We start from the raw sequence: 12,060 nt of genomic DNA on the forward strand, positions 1-12,060 counted from the left end.
GACAGTGACATGTTTTAAAATCATTTAGTAATAATAGCATTTAAATGTTCTTGTGCCATAATACTTAAAAAAAACACAGCTAAAGTCTATATGAGTCAGTGAGTTTTATTCGCAAAAATACAATCACCCAAACCTTTAAGGCTTTTGATAGCAATTAACCATAGTAATTTAAATAGAAGATGCATTACAGTAGTAAATGCTCTGTTTAGAATTCACATGGTCCGATAAGGCACAGTGTCTTCACACTATTATCTCTATTACAATTGTAACTGAAAAGCTTCACTGTCCATTTGAGCGGTGTCAAGTATGAAAACATGGCTAACACTTCACATTAGGCCACAGTAACAGATGCGCTACAAAGGCTCTGTTACACTTAAGTGACGAACATCTTCAAGAGCCGATATAAAATAAAGTGATTCAAATATAAACAGTATTTATTCTTGTGTAACTTACTTAAATTACAGGTCATAGATGAAATCTGAGATCTAAAAAGGCCCTAAGAAATAACGATTCGCATGATCATTTAATACCTACAGTGCTTTGATTTTTAGTGATGATAAATGCAGTTAGCTGAGTGGTTTTCCTTCCAAAACAGTGAAAATGTCCTCTAACGACTTGTGGACACACTGTAGGAATTCATGGACGTTGCGGGCTGGGTAGGTGGACACATTGCAACCGATCCAGTCATCGTGAACACCATAGCCAACACCAAATCCATCAGGAACAACTGGGGCAAAGCCTCCGAGACTCACAGCTGGACTTGTGAGGGTGCTGGTAGACAGGATGTTGTGGTTTATGGCACCATAAGCGGGATCTGTATAAAGGCTGTGGAGAGTCTGGCCTTTGGAGTTTGCCAAGTACCGAAGTGCAAAGAGATGGCGGTCAAAACCTTGGCCTGAAAATAACAAAATAAAGAAGCAATTAGTGTACCATATTAACTAAGTATATACTGTATGTTTTATGTAATATATAAGGTTTGTCAATTAAAATATAACCAATTGTAGCTGCCAGTATATGACTAAATCAGTTCCAAACACAGGTGACCCCTTCTTGATGTGGATCGGAAATCATGAAGGAGACTTGTGGTCAACTGTGCAGCACCCAAAGGATGATGATGTGAGTCCATTCTCCAACACACCTTTACCTTAAAACTTTCATTGTCTGTCCATCCATGTTATCGATCTTATGTTAGTATATTTGGGTTTTCTGTCTGGTGTGTCTTGGAATATAATCCAGCTGGTTACTATGGACAAGTACAAGTCTATTTTTAAAAAAATACTCTTGCAAAGTGTGATTTCTCCTCCCTTTGCCCTGAAATGACCAATATATCTGTTTTGCATGCTACTAAAGATATCTAGAAAATATATTCATGTACTGTGCATTTGCACAGTTGGTATTCACTGTTGAAACAACGTTTATGCTGCTCTCTTGGCCTATGAGACTTTCACCTGGATAATAAAGGATATGACAGCAGTGCTTCCTCAGTACGCATTGATCAGTGGTGTATGGCCACAGGAAATTAAAGTTAAATTTAATTTCCTTGATGTAATCTCTCACTAAACTAAATATAATCCTGATGCTGTAGAAGCTGTGACTGTATAATGATTAAAGATATTTTTAATATTATGACCAACATAACTAAGAAGCAAATATCAACAGGTAGAAAACTAGAACTGTTGTTAAACACACAACATTGCATTAAAATCATTAAAGCAAACAGAATAATGAATAATAAAATAACTAACCTACATTGATACACCTACAGCTAACATACTGGCCTGGTAAAATAATTACACCCGGACTGTATTTCTTGGTAAAAATGACTGTGTTTGCAAATAAAATTCCACCAGGACTAATGAGCATAGTGAAAAATGGCATCCAGGTGCATTCAGAAACCGACTTTAGCTCTGAATAATTCAGGTCAAAAGAAAGTGTAACAATCACATTCATAAAAAGTGGTTTTTTTGAGAGGGAGTCAGGGTGGGGGGGTGTATACAGACCCATCGCTGCCTCCTTGGTGAGCTGCCCATGGTATTTAGAGCATTCATCAGCATAGCTCGCAGCTGCTACCACACTGTGTTGGCCTGGCTGATGAACAAAGGCGTGCACACAGCGTTTGGTGTGGATGGTAGCAGGTCGGATGGTCTCAGTGCGGCCATGCTTGAAGGCTGCAGTGCTGCAGGACTCATATGGGCTACTGTTTGTCCATACTGCCTCAGGAAGCCCATCTGAAACGCGAGCTGTGCAATGGCATCTGGGCTCAACTTGCTCTTCTTTAACTGTTCTTTCCACCTTTCTTAAACTCCATGGCATCATGGTGAGTTTTGACACGGCTGAGTCAAGTTCTCCTTGGCTTTTTGATGCCACTCTCCAGCGTCACTGTCCAGGTTGAACTGCAGTCTGCGTACGGAGGAGGCTGAATCCACATTGGCCGCAGCAGAACTAGGGTGCACCAGTGGCTTTCTCTGTAGTGTCTTTAAAGATCTCATTCTGAAAGCGCAGTACAGCTACACCGTCGCCCCATGAGTGCTCAAAATTGATGGCTGCCTGTCCATCTTTGGTTAAAATAATGCTGAAGGACTTATCATACACGCGGTTGCAGCCATCACCATGCAGCATATTATGAGAGATGTGAATGTGGTCCTTCATGGTCTCATCATCAAGGCAGAGACAGAAGAGGTGCACTGTCAACAGTTTGTAAAAGCTCTCCGTTTCCAGCAGCTATCAGTTTGTCCCTGAGCCCGGCCCACACATCTCTGTTCTCACTGGGTCAGGACCCCAAGAGGAAAGGAAGGTGCTGGGGTTTGGTCAGACAAAATGTACTTTAAGTGGGACTGGATCTCAGCAGGTTTCACCAAAATTTCCATCCCTGTCTACAATGTCAAACACATACATGTTGCCTTTCCTCATAACTAGGAGGTGTCGACCTTTGTCATCAGTGAACAGTTCATCTCGGCCACATTTGGGGATCCGGGTTGAGTTGAAAAGACGGAAGTATTGAGACATGTCCAGTGGGTAAGCATTCACCATGTAGGCTCCATACCACGACAGTGAGGACGGGACCCAGCGGATAAACTTTTTGAATCCATCTGTGTCACTTTTTGCTGGATTCAAGTGGAAAACCTCTGGTTCCAGTAACCCAGCACGGAGAGTTTTCATGAATCTCACTGCTGAGCACACCATGTTGGTCGCTCGCACAAGCTGGTCATTGTACTCTGTCTTAGGGTCAGGATTGAAGGACATGAAGGGATTGAAGTTGAGAACAACTGAGTCACGTGCAGACAGGTACATGTCAAACCATGGTCCTGAAGTAAAGAGAAGGAAATCAGATTGTTTGGTGTGAATGCATTAAATAAATACATGTTGACATTTATCAGAATGCAGTGATGCAACTAAGAACCATTAATACAGTACTATAGTTAACTACAACTCTGAAGTACTTAATTTGTCCTTTACCTGAGTATTTCCATTTTATGTACCTTCATGGTTATAATCCACTACATGTCAAGAGCAAATATTTTATTTCATTTGTCTGAGAGCTGTATTGGCTGGTTACTTTTTACATGACAAGAAGAGATTTTTATACAGGGTGGAATGACGCAGTAATTCACCTCTAATCTACCCAGTAATACAGAGAGGATCTAAGATAGGCTCCACTTTGAGAAACACTGAAATGTTCTTACACGTATTTGAAAGTGATAAAAACACAAAAATATTCTTCAACAGTACAATACTTTGACAGGAGCTATTGATCATCAAGAGTTCTTGATGTACACATTTGATACTTACAGTAACACTTGTGTACATTTACTTGGGTAACATTTTGAATTCAGGACTTATACTTGTAATGGAGAAGATGTGGGAAGTAAATTTAACATAATATGGATTATAATAATGCATTGCAAATGTTTTTTTATGAGTACATGATCCGCCTCTGACAGACTAACACACTTACCAGATATGTAACTTGTGTGCTTATTATTTTGTCTTGAGCAACCAGTTCTTCGTGCAACTGTTTCCCATCACCATTCTTAAAATCTTCTGCAAGTTTCTCTGTTGTTCTGAGGAGACACGGATGAAGTTTTAAACTGTTAAACCGCACTGGTCAGAAGTATGAAGCATCAAAAGACTGACTTGCAGGTCAGAAAACCTACCTGAACTGGTCATCATCCAGAAGAGGCCTCTGAGCAGCCAGGTATCTCCTGATGGTATCCTCTAGTTTTGGTACTGGAAGTCTAAAGAATTAGCAAAGTGTTATTCATTGAAAAATCGCTGCCTTTAGTTTAATACAGGTTGTCGTGTTGCGGCCCCTGGTGGTCATCTAAAACCAGCCGTGCACTTTCACCTACATTCATTCAGACCTTTATGGATCATCTTTACTATAAAACACTCTAACGTTCACCTGATATTTTAGATAGGGTGGACAGGTTTATACGGAGCTAATGTCATGCCAAATTATTTGCACGGAAAGCAGTGTAATGACTAAATACATTCGTCGGAACTGTCATTTGGTTCTTACCTGGGCAAACTCTTCTGGTAGTGCATTGAGGGCACAACACTCCGGTGTAAATACTCGGATGGTTTGCTGCTGTAGTTCCTCTTATTTATGCCCAGGGCAGCGGCTCTTAAATGAATAAGACTCCCAGACTTCCTCAGAGACGAAACGTATTGTATTGAAAGCAGATTAGCCATGTTACTAGCTAATAAAAACTGAACCAAACGACGGCTTAGTATCTCTAAGGACAGTGAGCAATTAACTGAAGCTTATAGCCAAAAGCAAAACCTGAAGACACTTCCGCCGTACTACCACGTATCAGCTGTCACTGTAGATAATTACCATAACAGCTAGCTGTTAGCTTTTACCTTGGCACAGCCTAATGCAGCTACTTCTTCTTCTTCGTATATTTTTCCGGCAGACTGTGCACTGCAAGGCGCAGGGCTGCCCTCCACCGTAGAAGAAGTCAGTTCGGGTTTGGTGTTTGAGGATTTATGTGTGATTTTGGAATTTTGCAATAAATACAATGAGATTAAATAATGAACAAGGAATAATTAATATGTAAAATCAACAAGCTATTCTGTTAAATTGCACTAACTGAAGGATACGTTTTAGGATATTACATGAGCTAGTTTATTTGCATATACGGCAGTACAATGTGATCTGATCATCAGTGATCCCTTGACTGTCTTGGTTTTAAAGTTATTGTTTTGGTTGCTTTTTCTGCCAAACTGGGCATTAATTCAACAGAAGGCCCTAAAGATCTGTAATTTAAAACCTCATTTGTGTGGAGAATGTGGAATGGATTTCATTGATCAATAACAGCTGGAAGATCGAGTCACAAGAAGCCTTATGTACCTACAGATGCTAGAGGTCCTGCCTGGAATCATCACCTCCATCCAGGGTCGCCCATGAAAATGGGCTTCTGTGGCAGGTTCAGGAGACTGAGGAGCAAAAAATAAATAATAATTAAAGAAAATTTTAAAATTAAAAAACAAACAAAAAAAAACCCTCTTTTTGGTGCATTTAGATTTGCTGTAGATTGTATTTAAAGAAAGGAGAAAAAAAGTTAAAAAGGTTCACATTTTACTATGACATGTTAGGGTTAAGTAAACTTAAAAAAAAAAAAAAAAAAAGTTTTGTAAAAAATGTTATGGTTAAAAATGGTCTCAAACCTAAATAGTGTCTCTTTTGAGTCACTTTAGCCTGTCCTAAGCCCTGTTGAGGAGAAGGGTTGGAATTGTGACCAAAAAAACCAAACAAGAATTGATAGAAGAAAGTTTATTTTTAGTTGTAAACATATGTAGGGTGTCTTTAACCCACTTTTGTCTCTCCTAAAGCATCCATTACAATTACATGCTCCTTTCCAATAATGCAAAGTAGCTACTTTCCACTGAGGAGTTGGCAACAGTGAGTGCTTAGCCTTTGAGCTTCCCTCAAAGAATGTAGTCAAACAGAGGACTCTGGGGGTAAAATGGTACAAGATATCACAAAAAGCTCCTTACTAATGTATACAGAAGACTCTGCCTGACACAATACTTTGTCTAAAGGAAAAGTGAAAAATTTGTGATTTATTGGTGTGAAGCTGTCCAATGCATCAAAAAAAGTCCTTTTCTAGATGCTGATCCTGTTGAAATTTATACACTTCCAAAATACAGCAAAAAAAAAAAAAATCACAATTGCATTAGCATTTATTATGGATGTAAACAAAAAAAGTATACAAGTTTCAGTTCTTGCTTGTCTCTCTGGAAAAAGGGCAGGCCAACACTCATTTTGAGTTTTCACGGAGGATCTGCCTCAGCAATCTCCTGTCTCCACACTGGGAAGGTCTGATCCATCTTCAAAGCAATAAGGGTTCCACTTCGGTTCCATTTTTAAAATTTATTTAATCAGGAGCTTTGTGTCAGCCTCTCGTCCTTCTTGATACTGGCAGTCTGCTGTCAGCACTTAATATTCAAAACTTTTTTTTTTTTAATTGTATTTGAGCTTTTGTAAGTTACAAATACGCAACCTCAAAATTCACGTTAAACAAATTAAAAAAAAAATCTTATGAACTGAAAAAGGTCAGGACTGTGGTTAAATAACTGCAAAAACAGATTTACTCCATGTAGAATCAAGAGATATGCATATGAACCATATCATAACCATAGAAAAGTATTTAGAGTCATATATGTTTTGGCACAAAACACATTACACATATTTTTTTTTACAAGCAGAATTTGATCATCATGCCAGTTCACATTTAAAACATCCTCACAAGTTTTTACTGGGTCTCTAAGCTTTGTTTATCTCAGTTATGAAAATATTGAGATTGTCATGTATTAATTTCAACATTCATTTATTAGATATTTACACCAAAAAAACAGGCACGCATAAACATATATAGTTAGACTAAGCTAAAAGAAAAAAAGAGGATAAAACTGTTGATTAAAAGTTAGTACATCATAGAGTCACAGACTCTTTAGTGTGCGATTCAACAATATATGAATTAGAGACCTGCCCTTTAAAACACCTCATCCATCATGGACCTTCATCACAGTCACATGACTCATTTTATACAGATGGACACCATCTTCAGAATCGCCTCCCTGGAAAGAAATTCACACAAATCAGATATGTGAACCGCACGGGAGACTTGGAGACTGTAGATCTATGCAGCTGGTTTTAAAAAATGTTAAAATCACAAACCTCGCACATGGGATGTATGACAGGCTGTACCTACAAAAGAAACAGAGTTTATGTTACAAATGATATTGGCGTTTAAGCATTCAGTTGAAATTATTTACAAGTTACCGACCACTCACCAGGTAAATGACAAAACTTGCAAGATCACAAATAGCAATGCAAGTCCAAAGTTCTTCCACTGAAAGGACAGAATACATTTGAGTGTAATGATAAAAAACCCCAAAAACAATGCAATGTAAAAACTTAGTCTTATATAAATAGGTAAGTTTGGATAACACTTACCCAGAAGGCCGCGCAGAGAGTCAGCACTAGGCAAGTCTGAAACAAGGAATGAGATAAATGTATAGGAGCTAGAAATATTTTCATAAAACTGCAGGATGATTTTGGTTTGTTCTCACTTGTGTAACATTTCGCAGATAAATAAGGCACTAGATTATATCTCTAACCAGACAAACATTTTTTCTTTTCTAATTTCCTCATACATGACAGTGGAGGATATTTCTACAACACTTAGGGTTTTCAGGGTAGAGCAGCTTTTGCACTTACAAGCATAAATGTGGTGGCTAGTGCTCTTGTTTTGTCACACATCCTCTTCAGCTGCTTTAGTGGTCCCATCAGAAACATGGTGCTGTCACACAGGGTCAGACAATTAACAGTACAGGAGATGTAACCCCGTAAATCAATGCAAATACTATATATAGTAGTTTTTTGGTATGTATCTAAAGCCCAAAGGAATACAGCCCTTTAACATCACCTACTTTCATTTGCAGGTTTTTACTTCTGACACTCACCTTCCTAGTGCACAAATGTTTCCAAAAGTGTAAAAAACAATAAAGAGTATCAGTCCAATCTTGGGAAGAAAGAGCACACATACTCCCTGTAAGACACACAGACATGAATCCAGGTGAATGGTGGCCTCTTAGATCATCAGAAACAAATGTTTAATATCTAAAGTTGTGTCTTAAAGGCTGGACTGTAGAGCATTTACTAAACTAAGAACATCACATCTCCAGCATTCCTCAGAGCAGGATGAACCAGTATGGCCACATCTGTTCTGTTTGTCTTTGTCTATACGCTTTTCCTTATTGTACAGACCACAACACAACAAAAATTGGATTGAAATTGAAACGATTGCGGTCCTTACCAAAATTGTGCACACTCCCCCAATAACAAAGCAAATGACGAATCCCCTTATACGGTTGGCCCAGCTTAAAGTTGAGGCCTCATTCACCGCCTGCATTAAAACACATTTCATTTAATCAACAGGAAATATTCACATGACAGCTTTAGTGGCTTTATCTTGTACCTCTAAAAACAGTCCGATCTTCTCTCTGAGCCTCTTCACCACTTAAAACTGCTTTAATTTATCCATGACTGAAATTCAGCTGATCAGATTATTTCACCTGGTTATTTCCTGGAGCGATTAAACAAAAAACTAAAATCCTTCACCTTCCTTGAGTCTGTGTGCACGGAACTCACATGGCAGCTGTCTGTCTGCGTTTCTAAGGGGAAGACCAGACAAACTTACCAGACCAGGTGAAGGCACTTGAGTCACAACTGAGAGATGATGAAAGAGGTCTCACTTTGAGCGAGTATCCAGTCACAGAAAATATCATCCGGTGTAATTTAATCAAATTATAGATGTATCAAGGAAAAACTATTCAGATTTTAGTTTTAATAACCTTGTCTCATTATATCTTACATTTTAAAAAATCTCTACCAGTTTATTCTTGTTTATTTCAATTTTAATAACTGCCAGAGGCGGATCATTGTTTTTGCTGTCGAGTGATTTCTCTGCCTCAATATTTAATCTTTACGGACGACACCATTTATTTCAAGGTTGTTAAACTCATTTTAATTCAGAGGCCACATACAGCCCAATTTGATGTCAAGTGGGCCAAACAAGTAATATAATAAGCTATTATTTCAATCCAAATTTTCTCTTTGTTTTAGTCTATAGAAACAGTTAAATTAGCCTACAATATGAAAATGTGAATAACTTGATCAACCATGTACAACCTGAAATTTCATAACAAAAATAAATGCAATTTCAACAATATTGTGTCTCAGCTTATTATTTGTAACACAACTTACAGATCACAGTAGATCTACAGACACACAAAACATTTAGTAACAGGGATAATATTGTTAAAACTGCATCTATTTTTCTTAGAACATTTCAGGTTGTTCAGATTTGCTTAGGATATTAACTTTTTTTGTGATAGTTTATAAATGTAAATATTTTCATAATGTAATAGACTGAGAGGAAAATTTGGAGTTGTCATAATTTATTATTGTGAAATGTGGGTGGAGAGTTTTGGACCCAAAATGCGGAACAAGGAGCAGAGGCTGATTTAAAGAACACAAACAGGTTTTATTGAAGTCTCAATAGGGATAGGGGAGGTGGAGGGGAAAGAGGAAGTTGAGTAGTTGGTGACGTAAAAGTCCTTCTGGGGTTTGGTGCCTGTTGGCTTGCTCTTCGGTGCGTGCAGTAGTCTGAAGAAGAGCGGCTCATGAAGTCTTCCAAATAGCAGTGGCATAGATTGGCCTGTATGGAAGGAACTGTGACCTCCTTTTCCTGAGCTGGGAATAAGGGAGGCTGATACCCCAGAGAACACATAAAAGGAGACATGCCCGTGCCCACAGCAATCATGGAATTATGTGCATGTTCCAGCCAGGTAAGCTGCATGCTCCAGGAAGCGAGGTGATGGGAAGGGATGCAGTGCAGTGCAGCCTCCAGGTCCTGGTTGGCCCGCTCTGTCTGACCATTTGACTGAGGATGATAGCCAGAGGTAAGACTGGTGGAGAGGCTCCAAGAGCCTGACAGAATGAACGCCAGACCTGGGAGGCAAACTGGGGATGATGGTCAGAAACCATGTCACATGGGATTCCATGAAGGTGAAACACCTGGTCGACTAGGATGTCCGCAGTCTCCTGAGCAGAGGAGAGCTACTGTAAAGGGATAAAATGCACAGCCTTCAAAAAATGATCCACAAAAGTCAGGATTACAGTATGACCTTCAGAAGGTGGTAAACCAGTAACAAAGTCAACTGCAATGTGGGACCATGGTCGAGAGGGAATGGGGAGTGGGTGCAGCAACCCCCCCTGCTGTTTGTGCGAGGCTTTCCTACGTGCACAAACTTTGCATGCTGCAACAAAGTCTCTAGTGCAGGGGTCAGCAACCCTGGTCCTCAAGAGCCACTATCCTGCATGTTTAGATGTATCCCTCTTCCAACACACCTGATTCAAATGATAGCCTATCATCAAGCTCTGCAGAAGCCTGATAACGACTGTCAGGTGTGCTGGAAGAGGGAACATCTAAAACATGCAGGACAGTGGCTCTTGAGGACCAGGGTTGCTGACCCAGCTATAGTGTCTGCTACAATGCTGGGCCCCCAAAATCTTTGTTTCAGGAAGGTAAGGGTCCTATGAACTCCTGGGTGACAAGTTAACTTGGAGACATGTCCCCACTGGAGGACCGGACAACGGGCATCTGGTGGGACGTAGAGGCAGTTGGGAGGGGTCCCCTCAGGTGACGGTTCTGAATGCAGGAACCATTTAACAGTGTCCTCAAATGATAAGTATTGTGCAGGTCAAGTTTGGTGAAGATGGTGGTGTCATGGAGTGGAGAAAAGGCCAAATTCATCAACGGAAGACAATATTTGTTCTTAACCGTAATCTTATTCAGTCCTCTGTAATCAATACATGGGCAGAGCATCTTGTCCTTTTCAACAAAAAAGAATCCCACTCCCACAGGAGAAGAAGATGGTATATGGCCTGAAGCAAGGGAGGAGTTAATATAATCTTCCATGGCCACCTGCCTTGGATGGGATAAGTTATATAAATAGCCTGATGGAAGGGGGCATCAGGGAGGAGGTCAGTTATGCAGTCGTAGGGTCAATGCAGGGGGAGATGTTGGGCCTTATCTTTAGAAAAATACTTTTGCCAGGTCATGGTATTCCTTAGGTACAGATGAAAGGTCTGGAGGAGTTGGAGGAGGAGCAGAATGAGGACTAACTGTGGGGGCAGAACATAAAAAATTATCATGGCAGTTACCGTCTAATTAGTTTTGGAATGAGTCTTCCAAACGATTGAGGGTTTATGAATTTCCAACCAGGGAATTCCTAGGACCACTGGAGCCAAGGGTGATACTACATGACCTCATCCTTTCCCTGTGATTTCCAGAAAAAGTCAGGGTTAAAGGAACAGTGTGGTGTGTTACTTTAGCAATGAGTCTTCCTTCTACCACTCCAACCGGTTTGGGAGGAACAATGGGCTCAATTGAAATCTGCTCCATTCCGACCAACTTCTCATCAATGAAATTATTGTCAGCTCCAGAATCGACCAGTGAAGAGGCGGGGATTGTCCTGTCCTCTAGGGAAGGAGAAGAAGGGGGGAAAAAATGAGCAGGGGTATCTTTAAGGGATGCTACATGACTCACCAGTTCTCCCTTGCCTACTGGTGAGCCTATTCTTTGGCTTTCTGAATGCAGTCCTTCTGTAGATCATCTTTCTCCACAGTAATAGCAGAGATGAGCTTGACAATGGTGAAGTCGCTCAGAAGGGTCCAATTTTAAGTGAGCGATCTCCATAGGCTCTGGTGGTTCAGGGGAACTCTCGACGGGGACTGGTGGACTTGGAGGATACTGGTGAAGTATTTGGCTTCTGTGGAAATACTGGTGTTTTTAATTGGCGCGGCACTCTCTCAGTTGATTATCCAAGTGAATTAACCTTTGATTAATGATTCAAACCATGGAGAAATGGGCTTTGTAGCGCCAATGGGTCCACCCACTTTCTGTGGTGGCAGTGCAGAATTTGAGAGCATACTCAGCTACCGAGAGACCTCTTTGCTTCAGAGAGAAGAGATGTTGTCCTGCTTCC

General features: G+C 40.2%; 2 protein-coding genes across 2 annotated transcripts; both read right to left on the minus strand.

The window, feature by feature from the left end:
* Positions 1-88: 88 nt before the first annotated feature.
* cpt2 (carnitine palmitoyltransferase 2) lies at positions 89-4,968 on the minus strand. Its single transcript, XM_030132261.1, is given in 14 exon segments — positions 89-895; positions 2,001-2,192; positions 2,195-2,287; positions 2,290-2,313; positions 2,316-2,342; positions 2,345-2,462; positions 2,464-2,679; positions 2,681-2,767; positions 2,769-2,858; positions 2,860-3,305; positions 3,956-3,982; positions 3,985-4,061; positions 4,155-4,235; positions 4,520-4,968. Coding segments are annotated over 14 exon segments (1,980 nt in total). The 5' UTR covers positions 4,693-4,968; the 3' UTR covers positions 89-566.
* Positions 4,969-5,793: 825 nt separating this feature from the next.
* Positions 5,794-8,420, minus strand: sft2d2a (SFT2 domain containing 2a). The gene is made up of 7 exons (XM_030131496.1): positions 8,325-8,420; positions 7,972-8,057; positions 7,727-7,808; positions 7,463-7,498; positions 7,300-7,358; positions 7,184-7,213; positions 5,794-7,083 (listed from the first exon to the last, which is right to left on the minus strand). Exons 1-7 carry the CDS (start codon positions 8,418-8,420, stop codon positions 7,044-7,046), a joined length of 429 nt encoding a protein of 142 aa, XP_029987356.1. The 3' UTR covers positions 5,794-7,043.
* Between the last annotated feature and the right edge of the window lie 3,640 nt (positions 8,421-12,060).

This window comes from Sphaeramia orbicularis, chromosome 4 (genome assembly GCF_902148855.1).
Source record: "Sphaeramia orbicularis chromosome 4, fSphaOr1.1, whole genome shotgun sequence".
NCBI classification, from domain to species: domain Eukaryota; kingdom Metazoa; phylum Chordata; class Actinopteri; order Kurtiformes; family Apogonidae; genus Sphaeramia; species Sphaeramia orbicularis.